Consider the following 19,497-nt stretch of genomic DNA (forward strand, 5'->3'; position numbering starts at 1 on the left):
ATTATGCTTCATAGCATCCTAAAACCCAGACAGTTTGTCTTATTATGCACTGTTTTGATGATGCTGAAAACCCCATTTTTATTATCATAACTGAAAATATTGAAGCACTTGACAGATTCATGTACATTATCTTTTAATTCCTTCAGTGATTCTGTGAAATAGATGATGTTCATTCCCATTTTGCAGAAAAGGATAGAGAGACTCAAATAATTTAAGTTACCTCCTCAGTTCCACACAGAGTTTCAGAGTCAGGACTGAAATCTGGGCTCAGGAAGCTCTGCCTGTAATCAGAAAAGGGGTCCTTAAGGGTCCTTTTCAGGCAGCTGTGCTGGAGGAACAGAGGAGTCAGGGTGGAGACTTGGTGGCGGCAATGTGACGAGAGGAAGAAGAGCAGAGGGAAGGCCATGCTATCAAATAGTTAAGGGCACAGGTTCTAGTGTCATGGGCCTGGGTTTGAATTCTGCTTCTTTCACTTACTAGTTGTTTCATCCTGTGTAGGTTACTTAACTTCAGTTAGCCTCCCGTTACTTATCTGGCTACTGGAAATAATAACCAAGTCTTAGTATTGCTGGGAAGATTAGATGAGCTTATATACATGTAAAAACACCTGACATAATACTCTGGCACAGATTATAGCCTACTCCCTATAACAGGTAGCTTTGCAGATCAATATGGTCATTTGTGGTCCGTTTTCAAATCTGCCTTATAAAATACTCTATTTCATTGATCCTTAATGGAAATAGATTCAAGCGTGAATTTCTGCCAATTTTGGAAATATCACTATATCAGCCAGGAGGTAAAAAGCACACTAGGTATTCTAAACAGGAAATTTAATACAGGAAATAGGTTGGAAGGCAAGAAAAAGGAAAATGAGGTAAACCACAGGTTAAACGGGTTTTGCTACTAAGAAGAGCATCACCAGGGCACAAAGTAGCTTACCAGGAGAACACGGATAACTCCATATGAGAGACACTTTGGTGTAGAGGTTACATATAAGGACCCTGAAGTCAAAGTGCCTGGAGTAAAAACCCCAGTCTACCATGTACTACAGTGTTACCTAGGGTAGGTTATGTATCCTCTCTGTGCCTTTCTTTATCTGAAGAATGAAGGTGATACTAATGCCTCCCATATAGGATTTCTGGGAGGATCAAATAAATTAACATATTTAAAGTGTTTAGAACCATCCCTAGCATACAGTCAGCACAAATATAAGTGTTAGCTGTGACATCTTCAATTCACACTTATGATAGTGGACTATTTTGGTTTAGAAAAGTCCTCATGAATTAACTCATGCAGTGTCCAGGTCCCTCAAATTAATTTAAAAGGCTATACAGATGGAGCAGTCTGAAGCTTTAATGGAATAAGGTGGCACTTAAGGTTTAGTCACAGTGTTTAGTTGATCAAGTTTTGTTAGCAGTCTGTTGCTGGCTAAGTTCAGAGCCCCGCATTGAATGCAGGACCCATTGAATGCAGTATCTTTTGTGAAAAGAAACCAGATGCCAAACAGGATGCCATATTAGGTATGCTTCTTTGTTTCTCTGGGGCCCCAACTGAAGCCATTACATGCCAAGATTTTTAATCACTTCTGTGAAGAAATGGCTTTCACCTGACTCATTGCCAAAGCAGACACAATTACACCCAAGAGTTATAAAATTTTAAAAAACTGGCAGTGAATAAATTCCAGGTTACATGAAATAAAAAGACATTTGTATTCAGAAACTGATTGTATCAGTCCATTTTCATGCTGCTATAAAGAAATACCTGAGACTGGATAATTTATAGAGGAAAGAGGTTTAATTGGCTCATAGTTCCACATGGCTAGGGAGGCCTCAGGAAACTTACAATCATGGTGGAAAGCAAAGGGGAAACAGGCACCTTCTTCACAAGGTGGCAGGAGGAAAGAGTGAGAGTTCAGGAAAAAACTGCTACTTTTAAAACCATCAGATCTCATGAGAACTCACTATCATGAGAACAGCATGGGGGAAACTGTCCCCATGATTCAATCACCTTCCTCCCTTGACATGTGGGAATTACAGATCCCTCCCTCGACACGTAGGGATTGTAATTCAAGATGAGATTTGGGTATTGTGTTTCCGCTCTCTCACTTTCCTTCTCTTTCTACCCATGCCCTTTTCTTTTTCTGAGTGGTAGTTCTTCTCTGCTCTCCTAAGTGATGGTACTATCACCTCCTCCCTTCTGTGACCCTAGGCACAGGAGTAGCAGTGTGCTACTCCTGTGACTCCCACAGAGCCAAATCATACCACTGATAGAGAAAATGAATAAAACCCACCCTAAAAATAGGTAAAGGATGATGTGATTGTAATATTGTCACTGAAGGCAACAGCAAAAGGACTAAAGTATCCCTGGTACACAATGGGACTGTTTTTTCAGTTTTAAGAAACATGTAGATAAGGACTGCTATAGGACCTATGAGAAATTTCTGGTAATACGACCTCTAAGCATGAGAGGCTGTTACAAATGAAAAACAGCATGATGCACTTGAGACAGGTGGAGATATGATTCATCAGGCACAAATGTAAAAGCAAAGAGGAGCGAGATTAGGTGATGGATCAGATGAAGGTCAAGGAGAAATGTTGAAAATTGAAGTTGGGCTTGTGGAACTACAAGCACATGAGATAGAATTAAGAGGTACATTTGCAAAAGAATCAGATTTTTTTCTCTTTAGGGATGACAAGATAAGCTGAGGCACTCAGCAAAGCATTTCTGAACAACAATCCTGTAGTTTTGGAAAAGAACAAGAAAAAATAAAATGCCCATTATTTGAACCCCCATCAACATGCGGGAAAGCCTATTGGTTAGGCATGAGACCATTTTCAAATCAGCCTACTAAAGTATTCCACTTCATTGACTCAGTAGAAATAGATTCAAGCAGTGAGTTTATACCAATTTTGGAAATACTGCAATATTAGCCAGGAAAGCAAAAGCACACTAGATAGTTGAAACAGTGACTTTAATACAGGAAATATGTTGGAGGGCAAGAAGAGGGAAAAATGAGATAAACCACAGATTATTAACTTTAGAAAGCAGCTGCTGCTCCTGTGCCTACGGTCACAGAAGGGAGGAGGTGATGGTACTGTCACTTAGGAGAGTAGAGGAGAACTGCCACTCCAGAGCTGAGCTTCAGAGGAGAGACTGAAGATTCTTCCAGAGTCATTGTCAGAAAAAGAAAAGGGAGGGAGTGGAGGGGGAGAGAGAATGAGAGGCGGCAACACAGCGCCCTTCCCTTCCTGCAACCCACTGATTTCCTCTAGTGCCTCCTATTTGCAGGAAGCTAATTGGCAAAGGAGTTTGGGAAACAGTTTTCAGATTTCCAGTCTCCAGCATTACGGAACAGAGTGAAAGGGTCGGCATGCAGCTGAAAGACTATGGGAGAATAACCAGCACAATTCAGGACATTACTTATTCTTGTGAAAGCCAATGGAGAATTGCAGTAAGGACTAAAGTCAGAATCATGGCTGGCCTCCCTTTACTTAGGAGAATTGGAAATGAGAAATTTTTCAGAGGCCAAAGCTTCCGGTGAGTGATACACACATAAGTACATATAAATGTGCATATAGGGATATGTAGATATGTGAACCTATGTAAGATTCTCTAGGGTGGGTCTGGTTTGCTTTGGCCAGTGAAACACTTGTGTGCGTGTGTGTATTTGTGTGTGTGTGTGTGTACATGGCTGAGAGTGCCACTATGCAAGAGTAAGGTGATATTCAGGTGGAATGCTGGAATGCTGCAGAAAAATGTTGTTAAAATACTAAAATAATTCTTTACTATTTTTTTTTTTGAGACGGAGTCTTGCTCTGTCACCCAGGCTGGAGTAGTGCAATCTCGGCTCATTGCAACCTCCGTCTCTTGGGTTCAAGCAATTCTCCTGCCTCAGCCTCCCGAGCAGCTGGGACTACAGGCTCATGCTACTCTGCCCAGCTAATTGTTTTGTATTTTTAGTAGAGATGGGGATTCACCATATTAGCCAGACTGGTCTTGAACTGCTGGCCTCATGATCCACCTGCCTCAGCCTCCCAAAGTGCTGGGATTATAGGCATGAGCCAGCATGCCCGGCCTCTTTCTATTTGTTAAAAAACACAAAACACTGCACTGAAGTCTCTCAGGGGACCCCGGGCCATCATGGTACTAGAGAGGTAAGAGTGAGCATTGGAGGTGGGGCACCCTGGTGCGCCCCAACCTTCCAGCCAGGCCTCTGTAATTCTCTCACACTGGCCTTCATTCTGACTGCTCCACTCACCGGAGCAGACCAAGACCATGCCCAGTGTGGAGATGGGACATCTGGTTCCAGTGCTAGTGTGCTGGCTTTAACTCCCTCACACTCACCTTCACATAGCTGTCTGTGGGAATTGCATCTTCCATGGTACACTGTATACGTGGATTATTAAACATTTTGAACATCACCCCTGTATATTAGGTTGGTGCAGAAGTAATTGTGTTTTTTGCCATTATTTTTAATGCCAAAAGCCGCAGTTACTTTTACTCCAATTTATAAGTATGCCTACATGTATATACACACATTACTTTTGGGCAAAGCCATCTAAACACACCAATCTTGCATATTGCTTTGCTGTTTGAAGAAGGGAAGATGTAGATACAAAATATGGATTCCATTAGCTATTCAGAAAAACCTTTGGGTGCCTAACATAAAATCTTTCTAATAGATATTTGGCTATATCTCTGAGTATCTTTAAATGGATTTAAATTAAATAAAGGGTGTCCTAGAATTGGCACTTCCTACTGGCACAGTAAGGAAAGTATCACAATTAGTGCTTCAGTATTTTTCATCTGCTTATTTTTACATGTAGCCTGAGGCCTATACTATGAATCATTTGCATTCCTATGTAGTGTTTTATAAATATGTACTTGTCCTACAGAGAAGCAGAACACATTTCTCTGTTCTGCCTTATGATAGGTTCCCCATCTTTGGAGTGGTGGTGGTGGTAATAACTTTGTTCTTCCATTTAGTCTGTGGATCTGGAATAGGATATTCAAGAAGAGAAATGTAGGTCCTCCTGAATTTTATGATTGGGACAGCTGTAGCTAGGAAATGACACGAGTCCCAATTAATTCCCCAAAGGTCACACAATTGAAAGTCAGGAGATGGAATTGATTGAAAGTCATCATCAACTTGACCTAGACTTTTTCCAGTAATTGAAAGGACAAGAGGCTTTTGAGCCAAGTATTGTCCCTTGCTGAATTTAATTTTTTTCATTTTGGAGATTACAAGAGGCTTGAAAATACTCATGTGAATTCCTTCTTGTTTCAACTTCTACAACAAACAGAACTTCCCCAATAGTTGCTGGGCTTCAATTCTTTTTCTTATTCAAGGGCCTTTTGAAATATTTAGAATTATCAAAATATTATTACAATTAGCGAGTCTTCTAAAAGTAAAAACTGGTATCATTGATACTATTTTTTGAAGGTTAATATTTTTGAAGAAAATTCCTCTGAGAAAATTTCCCAGAAAGTGTTCTGAGCCCAAGAACATACCTGAATTTTCTATCAGTTACAATCATACTCTGAAGGTTTTGGCAGAAAATGTGGGAAACAGAGAAAATGCACTCATAATATTGCTACATAATACATACTTCTGTTATAGTTTGTTAATTTGTTTTTCTCTATTTCTATACAGCTGTACTTGATGTTCATATATAATTTCGTATGCCGATCTTTACAGTTAACATATTGTTGTTACTGTCTTTTATAGCCTGTTACCATTATTTTAACATCTGTATAGCGTTTCAAGTAAGTTGTATCATGATTTATTTAATCGCTGCATCTACTCCCATCCACAGTCTTACTTTGTCCTTGAATCGTTGGTTCACTTTTTTAAGACCAATGAAAGTAACATTGAAGTCAGAGCCAAATGACAGTGTAGCTTTGCCAGATTTCATAATCTCTTTAGCCCTGTTTCCCATCTATCATATGTGAATAACAGTGACTGGCCCCTGCCTACCCCCAAACACTTAACCTGTCTCAAGGAAAAAAGTAAGACCTGTCCTCTATTACTTGTGATTTCCATTAAATAAATGGAATAGATTAATTAAACCAGGCTAAGAAAGAGGAAATATTATCAACTCAATAATGAAAACAGTTTTAAAATTATCTTTCTAAACATAGATCAGCTATGGCAAATTGTAATAGTTACCTCTGAGTTTTGCTCCCCACAGTTATTTTCAGGGTTCAAGTAGGTCCTTATTTTTTTTTGAGACGGAGTTTCGCTCTTGTTACCCAGGCTGGAGTGCAATGGCGTGATCTCGGCTCACCGCAACCTCCGCCTCCTGGGTTCAGGCAATTCTCCTGCCTCGGCCTCCCGAGTAGCTGGGATTACAGGCACGCTCCACCATGCCCAGCTAATGTTTTGTATTTTTAGTAGAGATGGGGCTTCACCATGTTGACCAGGATGGTCTCGATCTCTCGACCTCGTGATCCACCCGTCTTGGCCTCCCAAAGTGCTGGGATTACAGGCTTGAACCACCGCGCTTGGCCGGTAGGTCCTTATTTAAAGTATTTTTAGACTTGGATCCTTTTCTTCTTTAAAATATTTTTTTTTTTTTTTGAGACAGAGTTTTGCTCTGTCACCCAGGGACTGGAGTGCAGTGACGCGATCTTGGTTCACTGCAATTTCTGCCTCCCAGGTCCAGGCGATTCTCCTGCCTCTGCCTCCCAAGTAGCTAGGATTACAGGCACCTGCCACCACGACTGGCTAATTTTTTGTATTTTAAGTAGAGACAGGGTTTCACCATGTTGGCCAGGCTGGCCTTGAACTGCTGACCTCAAGTGATCCGCCAGCCTTGGCCTCCCAAAGTGTTGGAATTACAGGTGTGAGTCACTGCACCTGGCCCTTAAGAAAGTTTTGAGATGATTTTCTGTTTAATGTCTGTAGACTAACCTGAATGTCAAGGGATTATTTTTTCAGATGAAACAGTAATGAAAGTATCACAATTAGCAAGTTTTCTAAAAGTAGAAACTGATCCCACTGATATTATTTTTAAAAAGTTAATATTTTTGAAGGAAATTCCTCTGAGAGAATTTTCCAGAATGTGTTCTGAACCCAAGAACATACCTGAATTTTCTATCAGTTACAATCATATTCTGAAGGTTTTGGCAGAGCTGTCGTGGGAACAAAAGCTGAAAAAGGCAAAGGATTGAACACTGGACACATCTTTTAACCATATGATCTGGGAGTGCCTTAGGATTGCTAGTTAGGGTTGCTCTCTATAACAAGGTGCTTACTCTGTTTCTTCTGAGGCTAAAAGAAAATTTTTATCTTTTTTTTTTTTTTTTTTTGAGACAGCATTTTGCTCTTGTTACCCAGGCTGGAATGCAGTGGCAGCATCTTAGCTCACTGCGACCTCTGCCTCCTGGGTTCAAGCAATTCTCCTGCGTCAGCTTCCCGAGTAGCTGGGATTGTAGGTGTGTACCACCGTGGCCGGGTAATTCTGTATTTTTGGTAGAGATGGGATTTCTCCATGTTGGTCAGGCTGGTCTTGAACTCTCGACCTCAGGTGATCTGCCCACCTTGGCCTCCCAAAATGCTGGGATTACAGGCATGAGCCACTGCCCCCCGCTGAAAACCCTTATCTTAAAATACAATCAATTATAAGATTTTGGCCAGCACGGTGGCCCACATCTGTAATCCCAGCACTTTTGGAAGCCAAGGTGGGTAGATCACTTGAGTCCAGGAATTCGAGGCCAGCCTGGCCAACATGGCAGGACCCTATCTCTACTAAAAATATAAAAATTAGCTGGGCATGGTGGTGCATGTCTGTAATCCTAGCTACTCAGGAGGCTGAGGCACGAGAATCGCCTGAACCTGAGAGGTAGAGGTTACAGTGAGCTGAGATTGCACCACTGCACTCTAACCTGGGTGACAGAGCAAGACTCTGTGTAAAAAAAAAATTAAAAGATTTCTTTTCATTACAAAGCATTTCAAATATCGGAACATGATGTAAAATAATAATTTGAACACATCTATTTTTAACATGTGTTAAACATTAGCCATATTAGCTTTGTACACGCATACACGCATTTTAAATGAATAAAACAGATAGATTTGAAATTTTGTCATCTTCCTTGATCTAATCTCCTTCTTTTGTGTCTATCTCCATCCCTGGATATAAACACTACCTTGAGTTCAGTCTTACTATTGTTATTCCTATGCCTTTCTTTATGCTTTTGCTACATAGGTAGGTATCCTTAAACAGCATACAGTATGGCTTTGCATGTTCGAAAACTTTATATTTTCTCATAGCTATAACTTACCTTATTCACTCTGCATAATTTTTAAGATTATTTCATGTTCATGCATACAGAACAATCATTTAAACTGTTATATTGCCTTCCGTTATGTGAATATACCACAATTTGTTTATCAGTCCCACTTCCCCCCACCCAAGCAATTTGAGGAAGGGACAATTTAAAGTCATGGCTTTATAATTTGTTGGCCAAGCAGAACACAGAGGATGCCAGGAATCAATACTTTTATTTCTGCCTTTCTCCATGTGCCTTCGGTTATTTTACTCCTTCCTTTATATTTTGGCCTGGTCTCCTGGAAAGATTGTTAAGATGACTCATTAACAAAAGCTTGTCCACAGACGTGAGTAGCCACTCTGTGTTAGGGAGGAGCTAAATGTGAGCCAGACATTGGCCAACAAATAGGTGACTGTCAAGCCTATAACCATCAAATTGCATATATTCATTCATATCTATAATATAATGCCTGTGGGTTTCATGTACATGCATATTTTAATACATGCTTTTAAAAAAACGATTAAAGTTATAAAAATCACAGTTAATAAGAATTTTGTTACTCTTGGTTATTTCCTTATTCAAATGTGTATTTTTCTTATTTTCCATAGTAATAGATTTAAAAACCAAAGCATCGGAGGTCACTACAAACTACTGCATTAACAGCTCCTCAGATCTTATTTACAATACATAGCTAAGTTGAATATTGCTAGTTTTGTTGATGGAGTGCCTATAATGGAAACTGTCTGCTGTTCTCCTTCCAAAACAAGAAAAGGAAATAAAAGTCAATTATGTCTGTTTCCCTATCTGAATAGACAACACTGTTGTGAGCTGCTACCAATTTCCTGTGTTCCCATGCAAGCTATCATCTATGATTTGCCTCTGTAATTTCATTAATATTTGGTGACCAGAGACGTTTTGAGTGTTAACAGATACATTCTGTTAATAATTAAATTATTCTGGTGACTTCATTGTGTTTACGATAGAAAATAGGTCTCTGAATCACATTCATTTTTTTTCCTTTATGAACGACTACCAATTATTTGACTAAATCATTGTCTATAAGCTAAATGAGGTTTCAAACTGCATGTTGCTGAAAAAACTTATGTGACAAAGTACCCATTTTAGAAAAGATCAAGGGCTTGTGAGCCAAGAAATTTCAAACCGAAGATATGTTTTGTAAAGGTTAAAGTCGATTTTTCAATTAGAAAGGAAACGGAACACATTGTAAATGACTGTAGCTTCTCTTGTTGTGTTTTCACTGTGATCCAGAAATGACCATATTGATTTTTGAACTTCTTGCATTAAAGGAAAATCACTGAGACTAAATTTCATGGTTTTTTGAGTTCCGGGTTAACTGATAACAGCTGAGAGAGGCTGTGAATGCTGCAGCTTCTCTGCTAGTTGCTCCTTCCTGTGCGGAAGGATTTTTTTTAGAGCTATCTTTTATCTTTACTTAGAACAATGATGTTGTGGTTTGTTTTATTCAGATCAAGTTTTCAGAATCCGACTACTTTGGCAATGTCCTTCAAACTCGCAAGTATTTAGCACAGTCTGATTTCTTCTGGCTAAGAAAAGCCGTTCCAAAAACAGAGTGAGTATTAAAAAAAAAGTTAAATGGAGAAATACATTGGTGAGAAGTAGAGTCTCTTTAGATTAAACTTTGTAATTCCCCTCAAGTCAGAGTAGCTGGCTTGCCAGTTATCTTGTTTCAGCAAAATCTGTGTCATGTTTTGCCAACTCTTATTTTATATGTTATGTGATTCAGATCTTCAGTCTAAGTACAAGTCCCCCGTTTCTAGCATCAACACATATCAAGAGAAGGCTTATTAGGATGCAAACATTAGAGTTATTTCTAGATCTAGTTATGAATATATATACAGGGGAACGTTTCTTTGGATTTTTACATTCATGTAGAAACTTTTGACGATCGTAAAAAAGAATTTTTAAAAAGCTATGATTAGAAACGTCAAAGTAAATGTATAGAAGCGACTAGAAAATATTTGTTGGGGTAATGCCTATCAAAGAACTAAGCTATATTGTTTTTATCCAATAGCAGTTATGGTTTATTTGCCTTCCTCTCAGCTGCGTATAGGAGTTTTTCCTACCGGTAGGAGAGCTTCCTTAGGAACTTTTAGGCCCAGGGCCCACCGGCTATGATTTCTTCCCTTAGCAAAATGTCAATGATGGTGACAATGATGATAGTAGCAGCTAACAATTGTTATTTGTTTAGATTGTACCAGAAAGTGCTTTACAATTTTTAATTCATTTTATCTTCATATGAATTCTGTGAGGTATAGGTACTCTTATCCCCATTTTACAGGAAAATAAAAGGCTTACAACCAAGAAATTCTTCAGCTTAGGTTTGGGTCACATTTTGTTCTGTCTGCTGTTGCTTTTGATTCCTGGGACTGGATTCTGTTCTGCTAAGGCCCACTTCTCTAGTGCTTTTTCCCCCTCCTGTTGTCCAGATTGGATAATTTCTATTGATCTGTCTTCAACTCCAGAATTCCTTTTTTATTTTAATTGTGTTATTATTTTTTAACTTACTTTTTATTTTAATAGGTTTTGGGGGAACAAGTGGTGGTTGGTTACACGAGTAAGTTCTTTAGTGGAGATTTCTAAGGTTTCAGCGCACCCATCACCCGAGCACTGTACATGTCCACTGTAGTCTTTTGTTCCTCAACCCCTTCCCCCTCTTTCCCCCGAGTCTCCAAAGTCCGTTGTATCATTCTTTTTTTTTCACATATGTGGCACTTTTAATATCTAATAATGATGACATCTCATATTGCTAGGAAAGAGATGAACTTCTTAAATATTACTGGAAAATGTGGGTACTTTTTTTTTAGAGATGCATTTTTTAAATTGTACTTTAGGTTCTGGGGTACATGTGCAGATCATGCAGGATTCCTGCATAGGTACATACGTGGCAAGGTGGTTTGCTGCCTCCATCCCCCTGTCACCTATATCTGGCATTTCTCCCCATTTTATCTCTCCCCAACTGCCCCACCCCTTGCTATCTCTCCCATAGCCCCCGCCCAACAGACCCTAGAGTTTCATGCCTCCCTCCCCGTGTCCATGTGTTCTCATTGTTCAACACTCGCCTATGAGTGAGAACATGTGGTGTTTGATTTTCTGTTCTTGTGTCAGTTTGCTGAGAATGATGGTTTCCAGATTCATCCATGTTCCTGTAAAGGACACGAACTCATTTTTTATGGCTGCATAGTATTCCATGGTGTACATCATTCTTATGCCTTTGTGTCCTCATCGCTTAGCTCCCTCTTATGAGTGAGAACATAGGATGTTTGGTTTTCCATTCCTGAGTTACTTCACTTAGAATAGTGGTCTCCAATTCCATCCAGGTTGCTGTGAGTGCCATTATTTCATCCCTTTTTATGGCTGACAACTCCAGAATTTCCATTTATTTCTTATAGTTTGTATTTCTTTGTTGTGATTCTTTATTGAGCCATTGTCACTGTATTTTCTGTTAATTCTTTAAATATAGTTTATTTTAATTCTTTGAAGTCCTCTACAGTAGCCACTTTCAAGTCTTTGCTAAATCCAATATCTGGGCTCAAACTAACTAGAGTTAGTTTTATTCATTTCTCTCTCTCTGTCTCTCTCTCTCTCTCTTTTTTTTTTTTTTTACAGTTTTTCCTTTGCATAACATTTTTTTGTTGTTGTGAATGACAGTTTAGATCATATGTTATAGCAACTCTGGATTCTGATTTATTTTTCTGAGGTTTTTTTTTTTAAGAACAAAAGTAACTGTCCTAACTCATACTGCAGAATAGACCTTCCCTGTAGCATCCAGCTGTCTGTGTCTCCGTTCAGTTTTTTAACTATTATTTTTAGTTTGTAGCCTCACTTCTTGATGAGTGTCCCTGTGTCTACGTAGCTTAGTGCTCTGTCAGTGATCAGGTCAGAGCTTGTGCTCAAACACCTTGAGACTATAGGGCTTCCACCCTCTGCCAGTTGTTCTGTGTGTGTGGGTTAGGAGCACCTTCCAAGTTATAGCCAGTTTTCAGTCCACCTTCAATTTCACCTTGCACCAGGCCCTCACTGGTCTTCCCTGCACATGTGCCTAGTTTCCCCATCAGCCAGGGACGTGTGGAGTGCTTATTTAGCCCTTCTATTACTACTTCAGTTACAGGATATCTCTTTTAAATTTCTGGCTGGGTTTTCCTCATTAGTTTTCTATTAAGTTAGCCATTCAAAAATTTTAAAAAATATTTTGTGGGTACATAGTAGGTGTATATATTTATGAGGTACGTAAGATATTTCAACACAGGCACAGAATGTGTAATAATGACATCAGGGTAAATGGGGTATCCATAGTCTTAAGCATTTATCCTTTCTTTATGTTACAAACAATCCAGTTATACACTTTTAGTTATTTTTACATCTGTAATAAATTGTTGACTGTAGTCACCCTGTTATGCTATCAAATACTGGATACTATTCATTCTATCTAACTATATTTTTGTACCCATTAACTAATCATCCCCACTTACCTTGACCCGGTACCCTTCATAGCCCCATTCTACTCTCTATCTCCATGAGTTCAGTTCTTTTAATTTTTAGCTCCCACAAATAAGTGAGAACATCTGAGGTTTGTCTTTCTGTGCCTGGCTTATTTCACTTAATATCTTCTAGTTTCATCCATGTTGTTGTAAATGACAGGATTTCATTCTTTTTTATAGCTTAATAATACTCCATTATATATATGTACCACATTTTGTTTATCCATTTGTCTGTTGATGAACACACAGGTTGCTTCCAAATCTTGGCTATTATTAACAGTTCTGCAGTAAACATGGGAGTGCAGATGTCTCTTCGATGTACTGATTTTCTTTCTTTTAGGTGTATACCCAGCAGTGGGATTGCTGGACTGTAAGGTAGCTCTATTTTTAGTTGTTTGAGGAACCTCCAAACTCTTCTCCATAGTGGTTGTATTAATTTACATTTGCATATACAGAGTACGAGGGTTCTCTTTTTTCAACAACCTCACCAGAATTTGTTTTTGCCTCTTTTGAGTAAAAGCCACTTTGACTGGAGTAAGATGATATCTCACTGTAATTTTTGATTTGCATTTCTATGATAATCATTGATGTTGTGCACCTTTTCAAATACCTGCCTGCCATTTGTATGTCTTCATTTGAGAAATGTCTATTCAGATCTTTGTGTCTGTCTGTTTTTATGCCAATATCATTCTATTTTGGTTACTATAGCTCTGTAGTGTAATCTGAAGTCAAGTAATGTGATTCCTCCAGTTTTATTGTTTTTGCTCAGGATAACATGGGCTATTCTGGATCTCTTTTGGTTCCATAAAAATTTTAGGATTTTTTTTCTATTTCTGTGAAGAATGTCATTGATATTTTGATGGAGACTACAGTGAATCTGTAGATTGCTTTGGGTAGTATGGGCATTTTCACAGTATTGATTCTTCTGATCCATTAACATGGAATATCTTTACTTTTTTGTGTCCTCTTCAATTTCTTGCATCAGTGTCGATAGTTTTCATTGTAGAGATCTTTTGTTTCTTTGGTTGTTTATTCCTAGGTATTTTATTTGTAGCTATTGTAAATGAGATTATTTTCTTTACTTCTTTTACAGATTGCTTTCTGTTGGAATATAGAAATGCTACTGAATTTTGTGTTGACTTTGTATCCTGCAACTTTACTCAATTTGTTTATCATTTTAATAGTTTTTTTTGTGTAGTCTTCAGGTTTTTCCAAATATAAGATCATATTGTCTGCAAAGAAAGGTAATTTGACTTCTTTCTTTCTAACTTGGATGCCCTTTATTTCTTTTTATAAAAAAAATATATTATACTTTAATTTCTGGGGTACATGTGCAGATTTTGCAGGATTGTTACATAGGTATACACTTCCCATGGGGGTTTGTTGCCTCCATCCCCCGTCCCCTTCATTAGGTATTTCTCCCAATGTTATCCCTCCCCAATCTCCCCATCCCCCACTATCCCTCCCCTAGCCCCCCACCTCCCAACAGACCCCATTGTGTGATGCTCCCCTCCCTGCGTCCATGTGTTCTTATTGTTCAACATCTGCCTGAGTGAGAACATGCGGTGCTGGGTTTTCTGTTCTTATGTCAGTTTGCTGAGAATGATGGTTTCCAGATTCATTCATGTCCCTGCAAAGGATATGAACTCATCCGTTTTTATGGGATGCCCTTTATTTCTTTTTTGTTGTCTGATTGCTCTAGCTAGGACTTCTAATACTATGTTGAATAATAGTGGTAAAAGTAGGCTTGTATTAAAAAAAGTAAGATCCTTGTCTAGATCTTAAAGGAAAGGCTTTCAGTTTTCCCCCCATTCAGTGTGATACTAGCTGTGGCTCTGTCATATATGGCTATTATTGTGTTGAGGCATATTCCCTCTATACCAGGTTTTTTGAGGGTTTTTATCTTGAAACGATGTTGAATTTTATTAAATGCTTTTTAGCATCAATTTAAATGATCATATGTTTTTTGTTCTTCATTCTGTTGGTACGATGCATCACATTGATTGATTTGTGTATGCTGAGCCATTCTTACATCCCTGGGATAAATTCCACTTAGTCATGATAAATGATTTTTTACTGTGTTATTGAATTCACTTTACTGGTACTTCATTGAGAATTTTTGCATCAGTGTTCATCAGGGAATATCAGCCTTTAATTTTCTTTTCTTTTTTTTTTGGCTGTGTCTTTGCTTTGTTTTGGTATCAGGTTAATACTGGCCTCGTAGAATGAGTTTGAAAGTATTCCCTTCTCTATATCTTTTGAATAGTTTGAGTAGTATTGGTTATTAGTTCTTCTTTAAATGTTTGGTAGATTTCAGAGGTAAAGCTACTGGGTTTCAGGGATTTTTTTTTTTCTGGGAGACTTTTTACGATGGCTTCAATCTCATTACTTGTTACTGACCTATTCAGGTTTTCAATTTCTTCATTGTTCAGTCTTGGTAGTTTGCATGCATCTGGGAATTTATCCATTTCTTCTGTGTTTTCCAATTTATTGGTACATAGTGGCTCATAGCAGCCTCTAACAATCTTTCAAATTTCTATGGTATTATTTGTAATATTTACCTTTTCATATTTGATTTTATTTATTTGGGTCTTCTCTCTCTCTTTCTTAGTCTGGTGTAAGGTTTGTTGATTTTTATCTTAAAAAAACAACTTTTTGTTTTGTTAAGTTTTCATATTGTCATTTTTCATTCAATTTTATTTATTTCTGCTTTGTTCTTTATTATTTTGTTGTACTCATTTTGGGTTTGATTAACTCTTTGTTTTCTAGTTCTTTAAGATATATTGTTTATTTGATGTTTTTTACTTTTTGATGTAGGCGCTTACTGCTGTAAAGCTTCCTCCTGGTATTGCTTTCACTGTATCCCATAGGTTTTGGTATGTTGTGTTTCCATTTCCATTTGTTTCAAGAAATGTTAAAATTCCTTGTTAGTTTCTTTCTTGTCCCACTCATCATTCAGGAGCATATTGTTTAATTTCCATGTGTTTGTACAGTTTCCCAAATACCTTGTTACTGATTTGTAGTTTTATTCCATTGTGGTCAGAACAGATACTTGATATAATTTCAGTTAAAAAAATTAGGACTTGTTTTGTGGCCTAACATACGGTCTATCTTTGAGAATGATCTATGCTGAGGAGAAGAATGGGTGTTCTTTAGCCATTGGATGAAATGTTTTGTAAATATCTATTAGGTCCATTTGGTCTAAGTGCCAGTGAAATCCAATGTTTCTTTGTTGATTTTCTGTCTGGAAGATCTGTCCAGTGCTGAAAATGGAGTGTTGAAGTCTCCAGCTATTATTGTAGTAAGATATCTTTCTCTCTTCAGCTCTGATATTTCTTTTGTATGTCTGGGTGTTTCACTGTTGGGTACATAAATATTTGAAATTATTATATCCTCTTGTTGAATTGACCCCTTTATCATTATACAATTGTCTTCTTTGTCTCTTTTAATATATAGTCTTTGTCTTGAAATCCCATTTCATTTAATATAAGCATAGCAGTTCCTGCTCTTTTTTGGTTTCCATTGGCATGGAATATCTTTTTCTATACCTTTATTTTCAGTCTATATGTGTGTTTGTAGGTGAAGTGTATTTCTTGTGGCAGCAGATCAGTGTATCTTATTCTTTTAATCCATTCATCCACTCTGTGTCTTTTGATTGGAGAGTGTAGTTTATTTACATTTGGTGCTATCGTTGATAAGTAAGGACTTACTTCTGCCATTTTGTTAATTGTTTTCTGGTTGTTTTATTGTCTTCTCTTCTTCCTTTCCTGTCTTCCTTTTAGTGAAGGTGATTTTCTCTGGTGGCATGTTTTAATTTCTTGCTTTTCATCTTGTGTGTACCCGTTGTATGTTTTTTGACATGAGGTTACCGCGAATGTTGCAAATAACATAACTTATTATTTTAAACTGATGACAACTTAATACTGATTGCATAAACAAACTAACAAGTAGGCAAAGAAAAAAACTAGTAACAACTCTATACATTGACTTCATGCCCCTGCTTTTTGACTTTTGGTTGTTTCTATTTATATCTATTCATACTGTCTATATCTTGACCAGTGTTTGTAGTTATTACTTTTTATAGGTTCAGCTTTAAGTCTTTCTACTCAGGATATGAGTAGTTTCTATACCATAATTACAGCATTATAATACTCTGTGTTTTTCTGTGTACTTACCATTACCAGTGAGTTTTGTACCTTCAAATGTTTCTTATTGCTCATTAACATCCTTTTCTTTCTGATTGAAGAACTCCCTTTAGCATTTCTTGTCGGACAAGTTGGGTTTTGAATTTCCTCCGATTTTATTTGTCTGGAAAAGTCTTTATTTCTCCTTTGTTTTTGAAGGATATTTTTGCTGTATGTACTATTCTAGGATAAAAGTTTCTTTCCTTCAGCACTTTGAATGTGTCTACTAGTTTCTCCTCACCTGTAGTGTTTCCACTGTGACGTGTGCTGTCAGATGTATTGGAGCTCCATTGTACTTAGTTTCTTTTCTCTTGCTGCTTGTAGGATCCTTTCTTTATCCTTGACTTTTGGGAGGTTGATTATTAAATGCCTTGAGGTAGTCTTCTTTGGCTCAAATCTGCTTGGTGTTCTATAACCTTCTTGTGCTTGAATATTGATATCTTTCTCTAGGTTTGGGAAGTTTTCTGTTATTTTCCCTTTGAATAAACTTTCTACTGCATGCGCAGGCTCGCTCTCTCTCTCTCTCCCTCACCCCTCCCCCTTTCAAAGTTCAGTAATTCTTACATTTGCCCTTTGAGGCTATTTTCCAGATCTTGCAGTTGTGCTTTATTCTTTCTTATTCTTTTTTTTTCTCTTCAGATTGTGTATTTTCAAATAGTCTGTCTTCAAGCATACTAGTTCTTTCTGCTGCTTGATCAATTCTGCTGTTAAGAGATTTGGATGCATTTTTTCAGTATGTCAGGTACATGTTTCAGCTTCAGATGATGTTCTTGCTTCTTTTTGATTATTTAAATATGTTCGTTAAAATTATCTGATAAGATTCTGAATTCCTTCTCTGTTACCATAAGTTTTGTTGAATTTCTGCAAAACACGATTTTGAATTCTCTCTCTGAAAAGTCACATATCTCTGTCTCTCTGTAGTTGGTCACTGGTGCCTTACTTAGCTCATTTGGTGAGGTAATGTTTTCCTGGATGGTGTCAATGCTTGTGGATGTTTGTGGTGTCTGGGCATTGAAGAGTTAGGTATTTGTTTTAGTCTTCGCAATCTGGACTTGTTAGTACTCATCCTTCCTTGAAGGCTTTCCATGTATTCAGCGGGACTCAGGTATTGTGATCTAAATCTTTCATTACTGCAATCATGTCTGTATCAGGAGGCATCCTAAGCCCAGTAATGTTGTGGCTTTGGCAAACTCGCACAGGTACTGCCTTGGTGGTCTTTCTTAGGTAAGTTTCTGGAGAATTCCCCGGATTACCAGGCAGAGACTCTTGTTCTCTTCCCTTACTTTCCCCCAAACAATGGAGTCTCTCTCTCTGTTCTGAGCTGCTTGGAGCTGGGGGAGGGGTGACACAAGCACCCCTGTGGCCATCACTACTGGGACTGTGCTTGGTCATCCTTAGAGCCAGCATAGCACTGGTTCTCTCCCAAAGTCTGTGGTGACCACTGACCTGGCTACTGCCTGTATTTACTCAAGGGCCAAGGGCTCTAAAATAAGCAAGTGGGAAATCCATCCAGGCATGCATCCTTGCAATCAGGGTGTGAGTTAGCCCAGTCTTGAGCAGGTCCAGAGATACCATCCTGGAGCCGGCGCCTGGTGTCAGGAAACTTAGGAATCTACCTGGCGTTCTATTCTCCTGCAGCTGAGCTGGCACCCAAGCCACAAGACAAGGTCCTACCTACTCTTCCATCCCCTTCCCTCAGGCAGAGGAATCTCTCTCCAAGGCTACCACTACCCCAGGCCCATGGCATGTCCTGCCTGACTGCCACTGATGTTCACTCAAGATGCAAGGGCTTTTCAGTCAGGTGAATGCTGTTAGGCCTGGGTCTCTCGCTTTAGGCCAGTGGTCTCCCCTCTTACCCAGGACAGGCCCAGAACTACTGTCCAGGAGCCAAGGCCTGGAACCGGGGTCCCCAAATCCCACTTGTTGCTCTACCCCACTGTGGCCAAGCTGGCAGCCATGCTATAAGACAAAGTCCCCTTTACTCTTCCTTTTCCTTTCCTCAAGCAGAAGGAATCCCTGTAGCCACCGTAGCTAGGAATGTGCTGGGTTGCACATGAGATAGCGCAGCTCTGAGTCTTACCTAAGGCCCACAGCAAGTGCCACCTGGCTCCCACTGCTGATTATTCAGTGCTCAAGGGCTCTTAAGTCAGCAAGGTGATGAAATCTCACAGCACTGGGTCCTTCTCTTCAAAGCAGTGAGTTTCCTTTTGGTCTAAGGTGTGTCTAGAAATGTCCAGGAGCTAGTACCAGGAATGGGGGCCTCAGTACTCTGCCCAGTGCCCTATCCTACTGTGGCTCATCTGGTATCCAAGTTTCAAGACGAAGTCCTCTTTACTCCCCTCTCCTGTCTTCAAGCAGAAGGAAGGAGTGTGTTCCAGAGTTGCAAGCTGTGCTGGTTGGGGTTGGGGTAGGGGTTACACAGTCACTCCCTTTGCTTCTCTGGCTGGTATCTCACTAGGTTGCAGGCACCCCAAGTCTACTGGTTCCAAGTCCAGCACAGCACCAGGACTTGCTCAGGA

The 19,497-nt window shown here is 38.9% G+C and overlaps 1 protein-coding gene across 1 annotated transcript in view; it reads left to right on the forward strand.

Annotated features, from left to right (window-relative positions):
* PHEX (phosphate regulating endopeptidase X-linked) overlaps positions 1-19,497 on the forward strand; it is a 230,315-nt gene that overhangs the window by 141,748 nt on the left and 69,070 nt on the right. Inside the window, exon 14 of the mRNA XM_078362509.1 lies at positions 9,762-9,865. Coding sequence (XP_078218635.1) covers positions 9,762-9,865 — 104 coding nt within the window. The remainder of the gene's footprint in view (positions 1-9,761; positions 9,866-19,497) is intronic.

Source organism: Callithrix jacchus, chromosome X (assembly GCF_049354715.1).
Source record: "Callithrix jacchus isolate 240 chromosome X, calJac240_pri, whole genome shotgun sequence".
Lineage (NCBI taxonomy): Eukaryota > Metazoa > Chordata > Mammalia > Primates > Cebidae > Callithrix > Callithrix jacchus.